Source organism: Balaenoptera musculus, chromosome 2 (genome assembly GCF_009873245.2).
Source record: "Balaenoptera musculus isolate JJ_BM4_2016_0621 chromosome 2, mBalMus1.pri.v3, whole genome shotgun sequence".
NCBI classification, from domain to species: Eukaryota; Metazoa; Chordata; class Mammalia; order Artiodactyla; family Balaenopteridae; genus Balaenoptera; species Balaenoptera musculus.
Window position 1 is genome coordinate 29103963 of NC_045786.1, and position 22674 is coordinate 29126636.

Genomic DNA, 22674 nt, shown 5'->3' on the forward strand with positions numbered 1-22674 from the left:
CAGGACACTGTAAATCGCACAGCAGAGCCAGGTGGTTTCCTGGAAGCACGCAGTTCTCAGTGGCGGGAACGTCTCTGCAGAAAGAGCACGTCCTCCCATGGGGTCACATCTGTCCTCCCTGCCCCCACCACCAGCTCAAACCACATCACACTGAAGGCAGGTTCAGCAGCTGGACTTTCTTAAACGGCTTTGGGAGGTCACGTGACCTCCAAGCCTTCTCACCCGCGGCGCAGACCAGCTTCCCCCGCTGCTGGAGCCTCTGCCCAGCCGGCCAAGGGGACCCCGCACCTCCCGCCTGGACCACCATCCCCAGCATCCACGCCGTCCTCTTTCTGTCTCTAGAATCACCTTTAAAATGCGCAGGAGAGAAACTGAATGTCCACGTCTCCCTAAGTGTCTTGACTTGGTTCTCTTGCTCCTGGAAGTGTTTGCTGGGAGATGCTGAGCTCAAGCTGACTTGCCCTCAGTATTTTCAAGGGTTCTTTCTATGATCTCTTATCTAGTATCTCTGACTAGAAACATCCTGTCTGACACATTTAGTTGCAGTGGTCGCCCCACCGCTGCCCACGGAAGGGAAGGGTCTTTTTTACTTGAATGCTACATAATTTTATAAGACTGTGTGGATGTCAGCCAGTCACCTTCCCTGACATTTTTTTCTTTTTGGTTGCGCCGGGCCTTAGTTGTGGCAGGTCTGCTCCTTAGTTGTGGCTTGCCGGCTCCCTAGTTGTGGCATGCGAACTCTTAGTTGTGTCATGTGGGTTCTAGTTCCCTGACCAGAGATCGAACCCGGGCTCCCTGCATTGGGAGCACAGAGTCTTAACCACTGTGCCACCAGGGAAGTCCTTCCGTGACATATTTAAGCTGTTTATTTGTGCAGTTTTTCCTTATATCATTTATTTGTTAAATTCCTTCCTTCATTCACATTTTTGTCAGATTTTTAATATTCTGAGTTAATCCCCAGGCTTTTACCTTCCTTCCTTGTTGTTAATCTACCTTTTACTCTGTGTTCTTGGGAGGTTGGCCCAGTGGGGCAGCCACTTAATTAAAATGTAACTTGATGAGTCCTGTCTGGGATGCAGGCTCTCTTTATTCCCCATATTCCAAAACTCTTTCTTTCCATCTTCTCCCTGAGTGACTGGCAATTACTTTCATCATAAAATTAAAAGCGGGCTCTTTTATTTATGCCCGGTAGGGCACAGGGAGATAAGCAGCAGCAAATGAACTGGACAGAAATCCTAAATAGAAGCCCTGGCTGTGACGAAAGATGGTAAATTATCATCTGGATTCCAAGGAATTAATCATAATGATTGCTAAGTGGATGCCGAGAAACGTGAAGTTGACGCAGCATCTCCGTGAAGTCACAGGACACAGGCTCAGAAGCATTAAGATCCATGGGGGCTGACGTCCCCCACAATAAGGAGTGTGATGGACAATTGATTTTAAATCTGGGGTTTAAACTGTTAGGTTTAAACCACAAAATGCAGGATAGATTTACCACTGACCCCGCGTAGCACGCATGCTGACTTGTTTATGGTAAATGTCCCTCCTTAAAATAGTGGGGAAAAGAACAATAGGCCCAGCCAGCCCACTCCCGACTCGTGTAGAGATGAACGGTAGTCTAGTCTGGAAGAAATCACCAGGTGCCGATGGATCAGAGCCCTGACCCTGGGCCACTCCCCCACGGAATGCCTTAGTTCCTCCTTCTCGGGAAGGAGGTGCATGTGAGGAAATACATAAAGAAAGGAGGAAGACAGAGTTTGCCCTGCATTCTTTTGAGATCAGATCCCCCCCATCAAAGCTGCTCAAATGCTCTGCATTTGTATGATCATCAAGACATAACCCAGCATTTAATTGCCCAAAAGATTTCACGGGGGAAAAAACCCAACACTACTTTATCTCGAGGCCATAAAACTAACCCCATTTTTTTCCCAAACTCTTAAACTACAATCTTTTTTTTTCCCAGTGGAAACATAACACTAAGTTTGTTAGTGAAAGAATAAAAAGAAGACACTAATATGTACTGTTTGTCTTTGTGCCAGGGATTGTTTTGGGGTGTTTAAACCATGTCAGCTTATTCAACAAAATCGTCCACATTCTCCCTAATCATGAGCGTCAGGTTATACACGCTGGTCACGCCTGCTTGTGACAGAGGAGAGAGGGAGGGAGGAAAGAAGGAAGGAAGGGAGGGAGGGAGGGAGAGAGGAAGGAGGAAGCATGAGCAAAGTCGCTGGCCACAGTCCTGTTCGTTAGCCGAGAATTTAATCAGCTCGGATCGCCCCGCACACATGGCTGCAGGTACGACAATATTCTGAAGGGTCGGAACTAATTAATGAGCAAATGTGAAGCTGGGTAAAGCTGTACCTTTGAAGTGCTTTTGATTTTCAGATACGTGCACTTAGGGTCCTGGTTTATACTCCTTTCTCACCCAGTTACCCTATATTTACATTTTCAAGACTCATCCACCTGCTCAGGTGGCCTTGCTGGGACGTAAATCCCGGAGGAGCACTTAGCGTCCTCCCAAGTGGGGGGCTGTCACCGTAAGGAAACCCAGGCCTCGTGGTTTAACAGTGGAAAGCGGGGTCCTGGCCTCTTGCCGATGGCTTGGCCACCAGCACCATGGCCCCTCCCTGCGGGTCCGCTCAGGGCACCTCTCAACAGTCCTGTGTCCTGCTCTGCTGGGCTTGATGATCCCCAGAGTTTAGGGCTCTGGACACCCCGCCAGCAGGAGCCTGGGAAAGAGGACGGTCCCTGGAACTGAGGCAGGTAGAGCTGGGTCAGCCCCAGGTCAGGGACCTCGGGGAGGAAGTTGAGCAGGAAGGCGGCTCCCGCGGATGAAAGGGTCGGGAGAGGGGAGGCGAGGGGGTGTCCATCTCACAGGGGCTCATACCTGCATCGTCGCCATGAGCGGAAGAGTTTTCACTAACCAACCAGATGGTCAGCAGTCATTGGAGCCAGAAGTAGCTCACGTCCCTCAGTCCAGAAAAGACTAGACCGCATCAGGAGGTTGGCAGCAGGGCACGTGGGGAGAGCCAACTCCCTAGGGCCTGCATGGGGTTCCCTCTGAGCTCCTCATCCACAGGGCAATGCACAAATCCCTACGCATAACTAACTGCCCTCCTAAAATTGGTGCATTTGCAATGGTTAGAGACTGAAAGCCCTGGGACACTGTTGCCTTCCGATTTGTGGAGACGCCATAAATCAAGATCCCAGGGGGAGAAAGTCCCCCACCCCCCATCAAAAGTGAAAATCTTTCCTGTCAGTCTCAGTCCTAGCACATCCGTCACAGACCAGACACGTCTGAGCCGGCATTTTTAAATCCACTTGCTTTCAAACTGACTCGAGGAAATTTGGACAATAGAAAGCTGAGAAGAGTAGAATATTGAATCGCAGGAAAAAACTAAGAATTAAACACAGACTTGGACCAAATAATGACTAGATGTGAAACTGCAGGAAATTCTCTGCAAATACTCAGGGTGCAAACCACAGGGCGGGCTGGGAGCCTGGGTGAGAAGGAAACGGTGCAGGAGCATCGAGCGGACCGTGGAGGAGGATCTCCTGACGCCGAGCCCACATGGTGGAAGAGCCTGGCTTCCCCCAGTGGGTGGTGGAAATGCTAATGCTTGAGTCATTACACTCACTAGACACAGCCCAGAAAACAGAGCGTCAGGACCAATCACACAGCACAGCGTCGGGCAGTCTGCACGCAGGGTGAATTCCGTTCCTTTCTGTCTCTAGTTTCTATAGTTTGGGTATTTGTTTCTTTGATACTGGTTGGTATATTTTACCTTCAGTTTTATTCTTAGAAATTTGGTAATCATTTCCTCCATAGTCAGATGTAGTATTGTGAAAATCTATTCAGAGTTGGAAGAGGCTAAGAATTGCTTAGTCCCGGCTAAACAAATAAGAGTGTATTCCCAGAGATTTCCCAGAGTTGGAGGTGAGGGTGCATGCATGGCGTGGGAGTTCCATGCATCAGGTGTGGGTCTGCTGGAGAGCAAGCCGGCCCAGTCACCTTCGCACGACCTGGGAGGCAGTTTCCCTGGTGGGGGAGAGAGGGTGGGGTTGAGTCCTTTGGGGCATGAGCACACCAGTCCTTGGGCTGAGGAGGGCAATGCAGGAGGCCAGCCAGAGAGGGGCGGTCACTCTCCCTGGAACGTTTCTTCGGCTGTGTTTGCAGGGAGCAGTCTCAAGGGGTGACGTGCAGTTTTCCTTTGGGACTTGCTAACCACTGATGACGGAGAGGTGCCATCCCCAAGTTCAGGGACCCCCGAGCACGGGCAGCACCCGCAAGCCCCCTGCACACACCGCCTGAGACGGGCAAGGGCACCTAAGCAGGCACGAGGCTCTTGCCGCCAGCGGTGCTGCGAGTCACAATGCCCTTTGTCTCCGGTCCGGGGATCGCGTGTCTTCCATGTCTTCGAGACAGTAAGCGGCTGACTTAGCAGCAGCTGGTGGCGGCGGGTGGATCCCAGCCCTGACCCACAGCCCTGCCCTTCACATCACAACGTGGGGTGTACACGCGGTGCTCCACGCCTTGCTTTTTTCACATAACGATACCCCTTAGAAATCTTTCTATTCCTCCAGAGAAGTTCTCTACAGGGGCCCAGTATACAGATGAACGTACTCCGCTATAAGCAGTCCCCTACTGGTGGGTCAGTACTGGGTCACTCATATTATTTCACTTGCAAACATCGCGGTAGTGAATCACTTTTACATACATCACTTTCGCACACGTGCAGAGATACGACAGCCACACCGAACAGAAGGCCAGTTGCTTCGTTCTCACCACGAACCCGTGAGCTTTGCTAGGAAGCAGCTGTGCGCGGCCCTAGAAGGGACCAGAGGGGGATGCGGGGGCATGGCCCCTCCTATGCCCCCCATGGGGTCATAAGGATCTCAGGACGGAAATTGCTGGATGGAAGGGAGGCTGTATTGCCGCTACCTACCTCCCATCTGCCCTGCTGCTCTTTAGGGGAAACGGAGAGCCTGGGCCATCAAATCAGAAAGCTCGGCATGCTCTCCCCGCTGCTGCCGCTGTTCTCAGGTGTCAGACTGTTTCAGGAGCTCCTGAAATGCGGCCCCAGGAGCAAGGCCGGGGTCCCAGGCGGCTCCTGCTCTGTGCTGGGCCCAGGGAGGGGCCGCCCCACTAGGACCCCCGCACCTCCTGTGAGAGGCGGTTCCAGAGAGGGAGGCGCTGGCCCGGGCGTCCTGCTGTCCCTGCTGGCCTCTTGGGGGCGTCGAGAGTGGCCCTCGGCCCAGGCTGCACTTTCACAGGAGCCTCAGGGCCCAGCCTGCCTGGTACCCAGACCCCCTGCTGCTCCACGGCTGGGCCTTGAGTCCAGACGCAGAGACATGCCCCAGCTTCAGGGCAAAGCCGCCGAGGTGAGCGGAGCAGAGAAGCAAGTGTCCCTTCGTGCAGGAATCCGGGGCCTGGTCCGGTGGCTCTAAGGGGCGCTGGCTCCACGCAGGGAAGGTGGCCGACGGTCCTGAGTTTGCCTCAGAGGCATAGGCGGTCGGGCGGGGACTGGCCTGCCGTCTGTCCTCACAGATGTCCTCCCGTCCTGAGCACAAGGCCCTCCCGTCAGAGAATCTTCCAATTAAGGGGCGAATCTTCCTCAACCACAGGCCCGTGTCCCGCCCCGTCTGGGTCACACACACGTGGGGAGACACGGCCCTCAGGTCCATGAGGCCAGGAATCAGGGTTCACACACTCGGGGCCCCACTGGGCTGGGATTGGGGAGTGAACGGAGTTCTGGGCATGACTCCGGCCTCACAACTGAGCCAGGTGTGCACACGCCACACACCCCCCCCCCAGTACCTTTTGCCCCACTGGCTGGCTATTTACAGGTGAACTTGAGGCTTGGATGCAGGGTGGCAGGGGGGCGGTGCCGGGTGAGGTGGAAAGCAGACCCACTGCCCCACGGGGAGGGCAGTGGCCGCAGGGCTCTGACGCCTCCTCTGTCCACCAGGCCTGGACATCAGGCAAGCCCAGGTCGTCGTCCTGTCCTCGGGGACCAAGTGCATCAGTGGCGAGTACATCAATGACCAGGGGCTGGTGGTCAACGACTGCCACGCAGAGATCGTGGCCAGGAGGGCGCTGGTCCACTTCCTGTATGCACAGCTGGAGCTGCACCTGAGGTGAGCAGGGATCCCGGGGGGCCATGCAGCCCCAAGCCTGGTGTCCCTCTGTCCCGGCCGACCCTGGACGTGCCAACGGCCACGCCCCGAAAGCACACCAGCCCCTCCCAGACTCCAGGCCGAGTCTGTTTCCCTCCACAGGCCTCGTCCTGGGGCCCCCAGGCTCAACTGCCCGGACGAGCCCAGCCAGCAGCTCTGAGCCCTGTCCTCCTGTGTGGGGCGGGCTCTCCCTGCACCCCACCCCGCAGCGAGAACCCTTCCTGCACCTGGTCCCCAGGCACCACGACGGAGACGGCCAGTGATGGGCTCTCTCTACCCGTTTCTGGCCTCCTCCTCCTCCTCCCTGCATGTTTGCATCTTAAAGGGGGGGGTCTGTAATGAAGACCCTGAGCAACGTGCCCAGATGTGGGATGCCTAGTGCCGTTGGGCAGCCATCAGGAAGCAGCAGGCTGTCCTCTGGGGGGCGTCTCCCTCTACGACCCCCTGAGCAGTAGCAGAATCACGGGTGGCTGTAGGCACAGCGTGTGTCTCTGCCAGAACCGCTGTCCTTCCACAGCCTCCGGAGCAGCGTTCCTCAAACCCACTAGCAACAGGGGCCTGGGGGCTTCAGGCGGCGACTCCCACCTGCCCTTGGCGTGTGCAGGGGCCACACAAAGGGAAGGCGGGTCCAGAGGTGCTGAGTAGACTCAGGAAAGCGATGCCTTCATACACTCAGTTAATTTCTGTCCGAGCCCCTGATTTGCAGTTTCTCCTTGGTTCCAGGCTGACGGATGGTGCGGCCAGGGTGGAATGTGGGGAAGGGAGTTGGAAATCTCTCCAAATGTGGGAAGGGTTTCTCTCCTGAATATCCAACTGCCAGGTCAAAAATGTTTCCAAACACCCCTAACTCTGGATGTGTCACCGTGGCCCCAGGCTGACGTTTAGGGCTGGCTGTGTGCTGGCAACAAGCTGCAGGCCGGGGGCACCCAGGCCCCTGCCCTCAGTGGGTCGGGGTTAGGGGACGGAGACCAGCAACGGCTGCAGAAAACCAGGGCCAGGCGTTTGCTCCGAGGTTTTGGGGAGGGGCTGGGGGCCGGGCAGCAGAAGGAGCAGAGTCAGGGAGGCAGGAAGACTGGTGGGACGCCTCAAGGGTTCCCGGGGAGAAAATGTCTGTTCTGCTGCCTGCGTGCTCTCAGAATCCATCACCCGGGGGGGCAGAACGTGTAAAAACAGCAAGACTGGCAGGAAGGAGCCGCCCGTGACTGGTGAGAACGGGTCCGGGAGGGGCCCCCGCTAGGCCCACTCTGTGCAGGGGGTGCCCCTCACCACCACTGAGAAGGGGGGCACGGGGGTGTCGTGTGGGGAGGACAGCCCCGGGGCACGGCCGAGGCGGAAGAAGAGGGGGTCCCTGCGCCGGATTCCTCACTGGGCTGCGGCCAAGCCCTGCCCCTCTATCCCTGTTCTCCGTCTAACAGAGAACCACCTGCCCAGGGCGGCCGTGTAGAGCGCAGCGTCCTGCGGGCACACAGGGAGCATCGTGACCCACAGACGGCCGTGTTACAGACGCTCACGTTCGGGGTCATGTGTACCGAGGACGCTGGGCTTGTGAAGGATGGGCTTGACCGCGGGCGGCGGGGAGGGCGAGGATGCAGCCTCTGAGGGCCGGCTGCTCTCACCCAGCTGCTCTGCGGCTGGTCCAGAAGGTTTCATGCAGGAAATGGATCGGGCGCCCCGGCCGGCCTCCCGTGGCTGACGGGGCCCCTCTCTGTCCCCAGCAAGCGGCGTGAAGACAGCGAGCGCTCCATCTTCGTGCGGCTGCAGGAGGGCGGCTACCGGCTGAGGGAGGGTGTCCTGTTCCACCTCTACGTGAGCACATCCCCCTGCGGAGACGCGCGGCTCCACTCGCCCTACGAGCTCACCACGGACCGTAAGTGCCCAGCTTTCTGCCTTTGTGTTCGAACAGCCCGATATTCTCCTCCCTGGTTGGCGGGTCCCGCTGTCCGCTCAGACACCGCCTGCCTGCCTGGGTGGCGCGGCCCTGAGAGGCAGGCGAGCGCATCTGCAGCATCAGAATGGCATCCTCTAAAACCTCGGTCCCAGGGCCCACATCTCTGGGGACAGCGTAGCTGGAGACGTGACAGAGGCTCTCTAATTGCTGGGGCCCCTTCGCTGCAGCAGGTCAGGCAGCCTGTGGCCAGGACACAGAACAGGCTGAAGCAGCACAGAGGCGGGCCACGTGGAGGTGGAGCTGACCCCAGGGCTGCGTCTGCCTCCGTCTGCACATGGGGGAGGATAAAGACGTCTCCCCAGGCACCTGGCCTCTCCCACAAAGGTTGTGAAAGCCCTGGGCGGGACCTGCCCTCTCGGGCATTTTAGGAGAGCAGGTGACCACAGACGCAGTCGCGTCCACCCAAGAGGTGACACCATGGTCCTGGGGGGAGGATACCGCAGCCTCCTCTGTGCAGGTCTCAGGGGGTCAGTGTCTCCCCAGGTGCCATTAGGAAAGTCTGTTACTGACGCTACATGTGTGCGTTACACATGCTCGTATACACACCACACACACACCCACGCAGACACACGTGAACCCCTCCAGAAGCAGCATGAGGCAAATCTGACGGGGGCGGGGAAATGGAGTATCTGTGTGTGATGAGGGGTCAGCCCCTGCTTAAGATGCTGAGGCACCCACGTCTCGTTGTGCTCGGAGGGAACCTACAGCAGAAACAGACAACACAGTTACTGAAGGCGTGTTTGGGCCCTGACCCCCCACGGAAGGTCCACTTGCGTTCTTATTACCAAGGGCAGGAGCGATGAGCACTTTTTGAATGCCGGCTGCATCCCGGCTTGCGGTGAGTGCCTCCGCCTAAGATAAGGATGTGCAGGGAAATCACTCTCCTTAAAACCCTGCATGAATTTAACCTATTTCTCTAATACTCAGATTGTATGCGGGTCCAAAAAACTGCCTTCTGCTTTTACCAATGTTCCTCCAAGCCCATCGCTTTCCCCTTTGGGGAATGGTTGGACAGAGTCCCCTGTAATAGGGGAGTCCATGATCAAGGTGCTGGTAGATTCGGTGTCTGGTGAGAACCCGTTTCCTGGTTCACAGACGGCGTCTTCTCGCTGTGTCCTCACCTGGAGGGAGGGGCAGGGAGCTGTGTGGGGTCTCTTTATAAGGACACTGATCCCATCATGGGGGCTCCACCCTCACAACCTCATCACCTCCTAGAGGACCCACCTCCTGACACCATCACCTTGGGGGTTAGGTGTCAACATCCAGAATCTGGGGACCCACACATTCAGACCATAACACCCACCTCTGGAAAGTCAGTGGGAGAATCAAGTCAAACAGAGAGTCACGAAAGGAAACCTATTCAATGTCAGGGAACTTCCAAGGAGCTGCCTCAGGAGGAGAGCAGGCTGGGGGACCGGCAACGCGAGCAGTGGGCTTTTGGCCCCTCCAAAGGCCCCTGGGGTTGTGCAGTGTTCCTTCTGACCGCGCAGCCTGAGAGAGAGAGAGAGAGAGAGAGAGAGGAGAAAACGTGAGAATTCATTTTCTTGGAGGCGCTCGTCAGGCTGGATCTACATGGTATCAATTCCCCACATGAAATTGTGAAATATGGTCCATTAGCTACTTGGAATTATCCTTCCATTTTCTCTCAGAAGACCTGGCATCATGGAGACCCAGCCAGGAGCCCTCCGGTTCCAGGAGGAAAAGTCCCGCAGAACGCTGGGGAGGCCCTGACTCACCAGCTTCCTGCCGGCCGGAGTCGGGGTGGCTGAGTGAGGACGGGGAGCCCGTCCCGCCCCGCCCCCCCGAGACTGCGCTCTCTGCCAGGGATGGTTCCAGCTCATCAGCCTCCCCGGCCTTAATTCCAACTTGCAAAGCCGGTGGTTTAGAAAAACAAGCAGATACGTTCTCAGTGCACCCTGGGGTTCTCCTCCAGGCACAGATGTCTTTTACTTCGTGGTGTCTTAAGAAGTGGCAGGTGCAGGTAGAAGGGACAAAACAAAGTGTTTTTCTCACATTTTTGCTGCAGATGTGCCTGCAGAAATGAGAAGCTGCTCCTAGGTTATTTTGGCTGGTGTTTCTCCCCAGGGTTCCCACAGGGGCCCCAAGCAGGCACCTGGCGGGTCTGTCCCTCAGACGGCCAGCCAAGTGTCCTGCATCACCTTCCTTACTCGTCGGCCAGGGCAAGAAACCCCGAATGCCTGCCATCCCCCAGGTGGAGGACCTTTACAGGTGGCTCAGCCTTCTCCATTTCCCAAGGCACAAACACCCCGGAATTGTTTAGTTTTAGAGAGAATTGGCTAATGTGGGGACAGGGTGACCCTGCTGGTGGCTCACTTTCAGGGTGCCTCCTTTGCTGGACCTCGGAGGAGGGGGTGCAGGTGATGGGGATCCTTAGGGGTCCCCTCCGGGGCAGAGGTGACAGTGACAGGCCCCCTGGAGGCAGGGCCTGCCCGAGGGGCGTTTAGCAGGGATGGGCGCTCCCGCCTCCTGCAAGTCACCCCTGCAGAAGCCCAGCCTCACTGCCCCACGGCCTCAGGGTCCACGCTCCTGAACAGGCCCAGGGCACCCGACCCTGAAGGTCACGGCAATGTCCTCGCGTCCACAGATGCAGAGCATGACATGCTCAATCCTCTCCCCAGAGGGGTCACACCCGGGAGAAGCTCTGGCCCTGGACACCGAGGCCTCCAGCTTCTCACCCGCAGCTGCTCCGGGAGCCACCCCTCCACCGGCCAGCATGTCCCCTGCCGGTCCTGGTCACTTTGGCTGGTTTGATTGTCACCCCTTGCTTGGTCTACAGGAGCCGTTGTACATCTTTCTGCACAACCCACAGCCATGGTGCCGGGGGTCACCCCTCCCTCTCTCACACACAAGTACACACATGAACACAGCACATGGCACACATGCACAACAGGTGCCTGACGTACGGGACCGCAGACATACCTGTTCAGTGATTAGGTCTAAGGGAAGTTCTCAACAGACCTGCCCAGATGGCCCCCTGTCCTTTAAGAGGGAAGGAAGGCAGAGTGAACCCCAGCAGAGAACCAAGTCTGACCCGCCTGAGGCAGAGCCCCCCACTGTCCACCAGGGACTCTGGCCTCAGCTGTCGCCACAGCCCTAAAGGTTCCATGAGTTGCAGGAGCCCCAGATCCTTGAGGCCCAGTTCAGGGGCTCTGCAGCTAAGGGACAACACACAGCCCCACCCCCGGGGACGCCTGTGGCTCCAGAAATTCTAAAGTCCCTGGGGTTTTTTTCCCTCAAAAACATTCACCTGGACAGATCGTAGATTCTCCCTTCCTAGAGCCCTTAGAAATGGACTCAGTGTCCGTTGGCCGAGATGTCTGGGGAGGCGTGCTGCCTGTGAGCAGGTGTGCACAGATTTGGTTGTTTCCAAACACGACTTACCTACAGCACTGCCAGGAAGTTTCTACAAATGCAGGTTCCTGCGCCCACTCTCCCAAGATTCTGGTGCCTCGGGATGGAGTGGGTCTGAGGGGCCGTACTTTTAAAACTTCCCCAGTGATTCTGAGGATCAGCATGTTCTGAGCCCCCGGGTTCAAAACCCCCTAACCTGTCTCCTGCCCCACTGGTTTCCTATCCTCTCCCACCGGAGGGCGGGCCTGCGTGCAGACGGGGGACTGGAGGAGCGTCTGCAAGGCCCGCAGACACGGGGGCGGGGGGGCAGACGCGGAAGGGGTTGCTGGCGGGGCCAGGGCAGATGCGGCTTCCCCGGTGGGGACAGAAGGAGACCACACATGGGAGAAAGTCCTCTGGCCACAGGCTCTGAGACAGAGGTCGTACCCAACTCAGAGATGCTCCGTCCCAGGGGGTCAGACCCACGGGGATGAGTCCACTTCCAGAGTGGCTCTGGGAGGCCCGAGATAGACCAACGGCAGTTCTGATCAGAACCTAAATGAAGAGATTAATGAAAAGACCCGGGCTGGTCACGGTGGCTGGGTGACCGTTCTCCTTCCAACTCACCAACACTCTAATGCAAATTCCTCTTGCTTGGCAGGTTCTTTAAATAACCTAGAAAACTCAGTCCTTACTGCCATTTTACAAGAGTTTAACAACTTAGTTCAAATCTCCGATCTATCTCCCACAAGAAGCCATGAGAAATAGCATGATTACATCACACAGCTATCTTACAAGTGTGAACTGAATGCCTGTACATCTGAGCCAGTTCTATTCTTTGTACATGACGGCAGCTCAAGAGATTGCTCCAAAATCCCATAGGAAGTCAGGGAATCTAAAATACACTTCCTGATGCCCTGTCTTCTGATGTGACTACTGAGCTACAGAGCACACAACACATGATAATATCCGTGCATTGTAGGGTCAATGGATTTAAATGGCTTCTTAACTCACATCGTCACTGTCACCATCCTCACCAGGTAGGACAAGAACACTCACGTGACCACATGACAAATATTGTAGATGTCATTATTACAATAAATGGTAGGCCACATCATGGGTATACCTTCTGGGATATACCTTTTGAAGCTTATTTGGGGTTTAAAAATATTGTCTTCTTTCCTATACTTTTTTCCCATTTCTGCTTCTGTCTCTCCCCTGCACCACTGCAGCAAACATGCATCACATTTTAGATAGACCTTTGCTCCCTCGGTGGACTTCCTCAGTCGCCATCTGATTCTCTCCTGAAAATAGAATATTCACTTGAACAATTTTCTTAAGCATATTACCAGCCACACTTTATCTTGACATCAGGGTCTGAAAGTAAGGGTTTTAGATGAACAAACACTTCACTGAAGAGTCTGATGAGATGAAGTATCGGAATTAGCTGAGAACATTCTTATGGGTTTGGGAGCATTTATGTATCCACGCAGGCAGGGTCTTAATGCTCCACACTTCCACTGTCTAGGGCACACGACAAATCCACTGCAGATGATTTAAGGTCAGTTCCCCGCAGTTTCTGGTTGGATTGGCATTTCGTTCTGCTTGAAGCAGCATCTTCAACTCCCTCCTGCCTCTCGCAATTAGGCAAGAAAGAGCCAGGGTAAACGAGCTCTGCAAGATCGTGACGCTCAGAGCCACTGGGACTGATCACACTGGTGGGGGAGCCGGAGGAGGCAGCCGAGACTCAACACCTCCGAAAATAAACACTCGTCAGGAGCATCTCATGCACCTGGCTCTTCAGGAAAAATTCAGCTACCTGAAAACTTTAGGTTAACTCCTAGAAACCAGTTGTTACTCAAGCCAGGCCTCTGGGTTGTCATGGCCTTAACAGGCTACAAAGTCTGCTTCAGGGAAAGTTAGTTGCACAGAAGCACTGGGTAAGAATTCAGAAGAGCCTTACAATGTAATAGGTGACTTTCCAGGTCTGGCAAATGACACAATAGTTGAAGCATTGGGAGAATGGTGAGGATACTATTGAATATAATTACCAGAAAGAGAGGGACAGCAAGTACCGTATTTCCTAAGAAAGTATTCCCACACAGAAGACTTTAGTTCCTAACATTGTGGTAAATTGTGGAAACTGTTAGCTACGCTGGCCCTCCTTTCCCTCAGTGCCACCTGCCACAGGAAGTTGATGTGATAAAGACCTCACCTGGACAGTGTAAAAAGTCAGGTCAAACCAAAGTTTTGCTCAAGTATTTTTGAGTCAGGTGAAATATTTTATGTTCAATTTATTATCATCACTATCATCATCTTTGTCATCATCATCATTGTCTCATTGTCATCATCACCATCATGATTGTCTCACCATCATCACCATCATCATCACCATTATTATCATCACCATCACCATCATCATCACCATCATCAGAGTCATCACCATCATCACCATCATCATCACCATTATTATCATCACCATCACCATCACCATCACCAGAATCATCATCATCATCACCATCACCGTCATAATCATCATCATCACCATCATCAGAGTCATCACCATCATCACCACCATCACCAGAATTATCACCATCATCACCATCACCATCATAACCATCAGCATCACCATCAGCATCATCAGCATCATCAACACCATCATCATCACCACCATCACCATCCCTGTCACCATCATCATCATCACCAGCAGCAGCAGCGTCATTGTCATCCGATTCCTAGTGCCATTTAAATCTGCAAAGAAGAGATTCAGGCTCTACCTAGGGGGAGGGCTGGGCATCCCTTGGCTGTGCCCCTCCCTCCCCCAGGCTCAGTCTCTCAGCTTGGTTCTTCCTTCCATAGATGACTCATAGGCCAGTCCAAATTGGATCTCATCAAGGACCTGGTTAGTACGGTCAATAAGCAATCTAAAACCTCTCAAAAGTTTACTTTCTCCACGGAGTACAGCAATTTTCTTCCCAAGAGATGGCCTCTAGGTAGTATGAATACATAGTAAAGGAACTTCAGTTCTTAGAAATCATGAGAAAATATACTGGAAATTACTTCGAGATCTGTAAGAGAACGTGCCCATATAAACCCAAATGTTATTAATTATTTGGGTAATAATTTATATTAATAATTTACCCTCACTCCAGTGCAGATAAATGAAGGAGAAACACATTTTCACAAATTCTAAAACTTACATAGAAACCTTTTAAAGAAGGCATTTAGTGTTCATCCCACCATCGTGTGTGTCGATGTTGGTATCACTATGGTAGTTCATATATAATTTGTACGCAAAGCAGTTAAGCATTTCTATAACACATTATAATCCTGACTAAATGTACAGGGCTTTTTTTAAAAAAAGAAAAAAATAATAAATTTAATCTTCCTCTCGTTCAAGCTAGCTCTTCAAATAACTGGTGTGTATGGGTGTGGAGGGGGCTCCGGAAAGGAAAGGCAGGAGAGCAGTAACAGGGCATTGAGGCGCCCCTACCGTGGGCCGGTCTTTGGGCGTAGCAGACGCCGCCTCACCGGGACTCTCGGGAACAGCTCTGGGGTCCCAGGTCCCGTCTCATTTAGTCCCTAAGCCTAGGAGGGAGGCACCACCACTACCCCATCTTCAGACGAGCTAACTGTATCACAGTAGTTTTAAGTAGCTTTTCCAAGGCTACGCAGCTAGGAAACCATAGAGCCAGGACTAAAATCTAGACGAGGTTTGCAGCCCAGCAATTGGGCCGGATCCCACCAGCCGCCTGAGAACTAAGCATGGTTTTTACATTTTTTAATGGCTGGAAAGGGTGAGAAGAACATCTCCTGACACATGAAGGTGATGTGGAACCCAAAAGTCGGTGTCTGTAAATGCAGCTCCTTCCCTGGCCCGTCTGTGCTGAGAGCTGGGCCGCAGGTCCAGGGGTCGGACCGAGACCAAACGGCTGCAGAGCCTCCGATGGTCACTCTCCAGCCCTTTGCTGTGACGCTGGCTGAGCCTGGACCAGAGGGGTTGCTGTGTCCCAGCTCCTCCCGTGTCTGTACAAGTCCGTCCTGCCCAGCACTTACCTCCAAAGCTGCTTCCTCGTCCTGAACGCGGGTGGTGGCACCGGGGTCACTGGAGTTGCTTCCCAATGAGCTCCTCTCTTCTTCCCCTCCCCTCGGAGCCCCCCCGTGACCACCCTGTGTCCCCCCGCCCCTCATGTGTCCCCCCCACCGTGTCCCCAGCCTCCGTGTCTCATGCAGCTCTCGTCCCCTAGTGAGCAGCAGCAAGCACCTGGCCAGGAAGTTCCGGGGGCACCTGCGCACGAAGATCGAGTCCGGGGAGGGGACAGTGCCCGTGCGTGGCCCAGGCACGGTGCAGACGTGGGATGGCGTCCTGCTGGGCGAGCAGCTGGTCACCATGTCCTGCACGGACAAGATCGCCAGGTAACGGCCCCTCTGTCCTCTGCACGAGTGCCGCCCGGGGGTGTGTTTGGTGGGGGGAGGGACAGGGACTGTGGTCCCAGAGGGGGGCCTGGCCAGGTGCTGAGGTGCACTCCGAGGTCCCGGACTCCGCCCTGTCGCCCCCGAACTCCACACCCGCCACGGGACGTGGCCGCCTGCTGCCCCACACACAGTTGTGCACCGGCCAGGCGCCTTCTGTACCATCACGGCCTCCCTGGGAAGCCGGACAGAGCCGTCAGAGAGGCAGGCGGGGCTGAGGAGAGGCAGACACCCAGGGACTTGGGAGCCAGGGCAGCGGGGACCCCAGCCCTGACCCCAACCCTGACCCGAGCCTGCATGCAGAGGGGCCGTGGCCCAGGTGCACTCAGTGCCTCTGTGAGGCTCCCTAGGCTACAGGGCAGGTAAAACCTCAGCCCTGGTGAACAGGGATCCGAAATCTCGAGGGAAATTACCAAACGGCTGCAGGAGAAATACGGCCTTTTACTCCCCTGGAGTGACTGCCCCCGGCCTGATTGCAACACAGCAAAGCACTGATTTCTGCATCAAAGAGAACTGCCCGTAGTCGTCAACTAGCTCATCTTTCAGAAGGAGTTGATGCAGCTCACGGGTAGCCCTGCCAGTCACCTGTCTAGTCCCCAAATCTGGTGGCCAGGTGAGTGGTGCCCAGATGGTGGGGGACACAATGGGGCAGGAAGGGCCTGGGGGGCATGGCACCAGGTCCCCTCCCCCCACTCAGTCCCCTGGGAGCCACCTTCCCAGGACTTTCCTCAGGTGTTCGCTGAGCATTCTCCTCACTCTCCTCTGTCTCTGTCTCTCTCTCTGTCTCCCCTGCCCCACCTTCCTCCCTGAACAAGCCCACCATCTCTGCCTCTCTCCCTGCAACCCCTGTGATGCCCTCCCCCTCCTCGGCCCCCCCTCCCCCTGCACCCCGTGTCGTGCACTGGAATCCTATTCACCCCCACCATCTGCTTCTGCGTCTAAGGTCTAACCCTCAGGGGATCGCTGGTGCCACCATGAGGGGTGCGTGTGCAGGTTAGGGTCCCGTCTCTGCAGGTGGGCACCCATCTATCGCCCAACGGGAGGTGGGAGCAGAGACATCCAGCTCTGCAGGGTGCCGGGCGAGGCTGGACTGGAGCGGAGATGGGGCAGGCGTGGGGTTTCCTTCGTGATGACGGCCGTGCTCAGAAACGCGGAGTCGGGGCGAGGCTTTCGTGGACGGGGCAGTGGAGGGGTGGCCCCCGACCATGCTGGACAGTGGGCAGGACTCACACAGGCTGAGCGGCTGGCTCAGACCTGGCCCAGGACCCAAGCACGTGGAAGGGGTCGACCCTATGGACGGAAGCTCTGTGCAACGTTCCCACGAGTCCAGTGGTCAGGGTGGCCCCCCAGGGAAAAGGGCTGCATTATGTGAATGTCATTATCATCAAACTCACTCCAAAGACGTGGGAACCAGGCCCAGGCTGCCCCCCTCCCTAAACCGGGCGCACAGCCGACAGAGTCTGCAAGCGCATGCAGGTCCCCAGGCTCCTGGGGGCACATCACGCTCAGCATCGTGTGCAAGCACACCTGGGGCGTCACCAGGAGGCTGGAGAGTCTGACAGACCAGCACCAAAGCCAGGATGCCCAGCACCGCAGACCGGATGTGGGCAGAGCACCCCGGCCGCAGAGGGAGCTTTCTCCCCCTTCCACGGAAAAAAACACCCGAGGCCGGAAGTGGGGATACGCCAGCTACATTTTTTCCCTTTAAAAATAATTTTGATGCTGACATAGCAGAAAACGAAATCTAATTTTGTCTCTTTGGAACAGAGTCCTTGGAATTCCCAGGAAAATTCTTGGGCCATGAAAGTCTTTTGAAAGTGAGATTTTTGGCCTAAAAGGAATTTTAGTTAAAGCCCTGGAGCAAAATACTATCTTGCAGATAAAAGCTGGTTCCAATGCTCAAGGGATAGTGGATACCTCTCCCTTGGGTGAAGGGCTGGCTTCCATCCAAAACAGAACCAAACCTGAGACTCTGTGGCCACAAGATCCTAAATGCACCTAAGGCTACACGTTCTCATGCCTCCAGATAAAGGGAAAGTGTGATGGGACCATCTAGTCACACCGACTGGTGGAAACAGCCCACAGAGAGCGGCATCACACATCTGAAGTTCCCCTCACCCCCCATTAAAACATAAAAGACAGTAAGAAACATTAGGAGACTTGAAAAGTAAAAAAGACGACCAGCCAGTATCCCAGCCGTCACTGAAAACAGCAGGCACCTTGGCTATAATCGCCTTAACCTTTCTCCTAAACGTAGGCTTTTTCCTGTCATCAGGATTTTGCTGCTTCGGGCAGTTTGCTTACAGTCCATCACTGAACACTATGATCCTGGCTCCTTTCAAAGTCAGGGGCATTGAATCCATGTGCAAGGCTGGGGGCACCTCCCTGCTGCTGGATCCCTGGGTGCTCACAAGTGGTTGCTCCGTGCACCATGTTTCTAGAAATATCTCTGTGTGGAAGCGTTTTTCCAGATCTCCGAGTACAAACTTAGGACGTACTCCCCAGGGTGGGGTTACGGAGCCCAGGGTATGGGGTAAACAGAAGCAGTGGGGTCTCCTAATGCCCCATAGCAGGTGGCATGGGCCCAACGTTGACCCCAAAAGATATCCTTGTCCCCAGACCCTAAATCCGTGAGTGTGGCCTTACCAGGCAGGATTAAGCCAAGGATGGTGAGAGAAGGTGGCCTCTAAATGCAGCTAGTGTATCCTCATGAGCGAGGCCTTGGGGACCTGGGGACAGACGCCCAGAGCAGGTGCACAGGGGAGGCCACAGAGACGGAGGCGGGGCCCAGAGGGACACATCCACAAGCCTCTGAGCGCCAGGTGAGCGAGGCCTGGGGGTGGGGTCTCCCCGGTGCCCCCGGACTGCCACACCTTCACCTAAGACCTCTGCCTCCAGGACCATGAGTAAATTTCCGATGTTTTAAGCCCTTCCCCACCCACCTCACCCCCTGCCCCGGGAAACCAATGTAACCACGTAGGAGACACCACTCACTTGGCTCAACTCATGTGGTCTTTGCAAAATTACAGAACCAAAGTCATAGTGAAATCTATTCCTAAAATGCCACCGCTCATGCCAGGCTGGTGCAGACCCAGGGAAACTGCAGAATGTGGGTTGTTTCACCAGGTCCAGGAAACTCGACCTTCAACCCACGAGTTAAGGTTGGAGGCGCCTCAAAGGGTTGGATTTTCCTGCAGCTCAGGGATAAAACAGACCAAGCCCTGCGCCTCTGTGAGCCCAGGACAGATGACAAGTGTCACAGTGAGGCCCATGTTCCCATGGACGTGGCCTGGCTTTCGGGACGTAAGAAGCCAATCTGAACTGTCACTAACAGGAAACACCGGCCACCTGAAAGGACAGGCGAAACAGGGAGGGGTTTTTACTCTAAGAATCAAGAGGCAAGTAGCATATAAAAATCTAAATCTTCTGGAACTAATGTTCCTTTAGATATGGCTTCTAATTTTAAGCACCAGAGCTTGATTATCGATTGCAATGTGTCTTTAAATGAACAGATTAAAACTTTCTCCATAAAAATGAACTGTAAAGAATTACGGCTGCTCTCCGGGGACCGAGGCCCCATCTGACTCCCCGCACTGACATCTCAGGCTGCAAGAGTTCCCCGCTCTGAGAGTGGGGACCTGGCTCCGCACCCAGCCCACCTGGCAACCGGATGGTGTTACCTACAGCTCTGCTGAAATCAGGAGGGAATGCGTTCATACTTCCAATCTCCAAATATGGGTCATTTTAAAACCACTGCTCTTACTAAACGCCCAGCCCCAAATGTTCCCAGCTTGGTGTAATAACCACTGCTCTTCCTTTACAGAAGACCGTGGTCACCTTACTGCAGCCTTTAGGGGAAACTTCACCCCATCTCCAGTGGTGAAGGTACAACCGTGTATCTCAGATTGGGACTCGAACCTCGCCAAAACCCACGGTCTTTTAACTGAGATCACACACCTGGTTTCAGGACTTAATGAAGCTCAGGTTCTTGAAGTCTCGTCACAGAAAGCATTCAGTGAGAGACAAAGTGATAGGTAACAAGTGGATTTATTTAGAGAGAAACATGCTCCACAGACAGAGTGTGGGCCATCTCAGAAGGTGAGAAAGGCACCAGGGTATGGGGTTGTCAGTTTTTACAGGGATGGGTAATTTCATAGGCTAAAGAGTGGGAGGAGTATTCCGGCTATTTTGGGGAAGGGGTGGGGACTTCCCAAAATTGGGCCACCACCCACTTTTTGACCTTTATGGTCTGGCTTTGGAACTGTCCTGGCGCCTGTGGGTGTGTCATTTAGCTTGCTGATGTGTTACAGTGAGCATATGCTGAGGCTCAAGGTCTAGTGGAAGTCTGCCATCTTGGACCCATTTGGTTCTAATCAGTTTATGTCATGTCCTTGGGCTATGTCATTCTTTTAAAAGTTGTGCCCTGCCCCTCTCCCTCCTGTTTCAAAGGTAGTGAGTGATAAACTCAGGAATATTTGTCCAACATAAGCGTGGTAACAGTGATGACACGCCCGCATCTGCCGCCTCTGCTACTCCTGCAACAATGCTGAGATGGGGACACAGGTCTGAGGCAGCAGCCACCCCCCGGTCCAGGTCCCTGTCCAGCCCCCAGGACACTGCAAAGGGCTGAGAAGCACCGTTGCTGCAAAACAAACTAGAAATTAGGTGACCAGGAGACATCACGAACATTGAGGGAAAGCAGAAGAGGGGCTAAGTGACAACAAAAGACACGGACGTCACCTGGACCCGGCAGACTGACTCCCAAGTCCATGCTGCCTGCTTTGTGCATCACCCGGCTCACAATGGAACTGCCTGGCACGCTGGAAACGCTGATGCCGGCTGCACCCAGACCAGTTCCATCCCAGCCTTGGGGGTCCTAGCAGCAGGAGGCCCCCGAAGCCCCCCAGATGAGCCCAGGGCACATGGCGTTGTACTCACAGCTGTGCCTCAGCCTGAGTCACCCAGCTGCACCGTGACCTTTCCCAGTGGGTGTGATTGTGCCTCCAGGTCACGGGCAAACCTGCCCACCGACAAGGAGGGAAGTGAAGTAAGGATGGATTTGGTGATGTTCAGACCTCACTGTCATGTTGGACCCGCACCTCCTCCTGGCGGCCGTGCCTCGGGGGTGAAAATGGCAGACAGGGACCCCGACCACCCACAGTCCCCGCACCTGTGCCCGCGGTTCTCGGTCTCACGCCCCGGGCGGGCGCACAGGCCCGGCCTGTCTTAGGTGGGGCCCATCCTGGGACAGTCCCCGTCAGTCCTCGAGGTACAGAGATTGTCTCTCAGTTAAAGAAAACAGCCTTTTCCCAAGATCTCTCCCTCACTTATCTTTGGTATTTCAGTGATTGACAAACAGACAAAAATATATTTATTTAGGGATTATCTATATTGAAAACTAGACCTGGGACTTTTTTCTCTGTCAACACTGCAGTCATGTCAGCTGTTTGAATAAAAGGAGAGGCACTTTTCCGTTCAATCCGGAATGCTAAAAACTCTCCAGTTTGTATTCAGGGCGACATTTGGTTTTATTGATGGTGTTGGCTGAATAAGTTAAACTCCTACAGCAAGACAAGGAGAAGGCTGATTGTCTCTTTATTGTAAAGGTTATTAGGAGGAGACCAGATACAGAATTTGTTTGTCTTTAGACTTCCCTGCAGAGTCAGAGCCATTCAGATACGTTCCAGAAGTTTTGTTCAAAGCCAGTCCATGGACAGCCTGAAACACAGAGACATCCCCTCTGGAATACTCATCTCATGGTTGGAGAAAGGGCTTTGTTATCGATGGGGAATGTCCATTCCCCTGCTTCTCACGCCTCCAGAAATGTGCTCCCCTTCAACACTTTTGGACGCTTACTCTTTGGGAAAATCACACGCTAGATCCCAAGGGCAATTCTCCACTCCTTTCTGAGAGACAGGATGTGACTTACAGAAATGACCACAATTATTTTTTTAAGTGAAGTTATGCAAATCTGAGAGACTAAAGTAAACGTTTCATAAAACCAATGACTGTTTAAATTGTAGGACTAAACTGTTTGTATATAAATATTACCTTTTATATTCCACTTGAGTTTTATGTGGGTGAGCACATTACTTTAATGACCCACACTTAACGGAGGGGGAGCCGTTTCTCAATCCTCGCCAGCCAGATGGCTGCCTCTTCTTGCATGAGATTAGAAGATGTTTCTCACTCACCTCAATGCTTCTGAGGCAAATTAATATCGCCAGCTAAATTGCTTGTGTTTTTGGAATAAAATTTAAAGAGAATTTTTTTAAGGCAATTGGTGTCACAGGTTCTCGGAGCAGACTGATCTCTAGGTAGGCCTGCTGGTTTGAGCACTCGGTAATTAATGGAAAGAATTCTGTGTTAATTGACTGCTTCGGGAAAGGGAAATAGAATGACTCCTTATTAATCATGAAAGGAAATGTACGGCATGGAGGCACCACATTAATTGCTCTAACCGTGGAGAAATGTTAATTAATGAAAAGAATAATGATGTAAGAAATTAACTGCATAATGCTTGTGCTGATGGAGGCTGGATTTTAAGCATGTTATTTAGAGTGGAAACCACAAAATGTTGCCGTAAATAACAGATACACGGAAAGTTGTTCCACCCAAATTTACGGGGAAATGTCTGACAAGGCTCCTGTCATCTTTGCTGGCAGAAGCAAACACTCACCCAGAGCCTCATTTATGTCAAGGACCACGGCCTCGTCCTCCGATCA

At 54.0% G+C, this 22674-nt stretch overlaps 1 protein-coding gene across 1 annotated transcript in view; it reads left to right on the top strand.

The window, feature by feature from the left end:
• Window positions 1-22674, top strand: part of ADARB2 (adenosine deaminase RNA specific B2 (inactive)) — a 376176-nt gene that overhangs the window by 348139 nt on the left and 5363 nt on the right. Inside the window, exons 5-7 of the mRNA XM_036843634.1 lie at window positions 5970-6138; window positions 7893-8044; window positions 15724-15892. Of these exons, the coding sequence (XP_036699529.1) occupies window positions 5970-6138; window positions 7893-8044; window positions 15724-15892 (490 nt within the window). The remainder of the gene's footprint in view (window positions 1-5969; window positions 6139-7892; window positions 8045-15723; window positions 15893-22674) is intronic.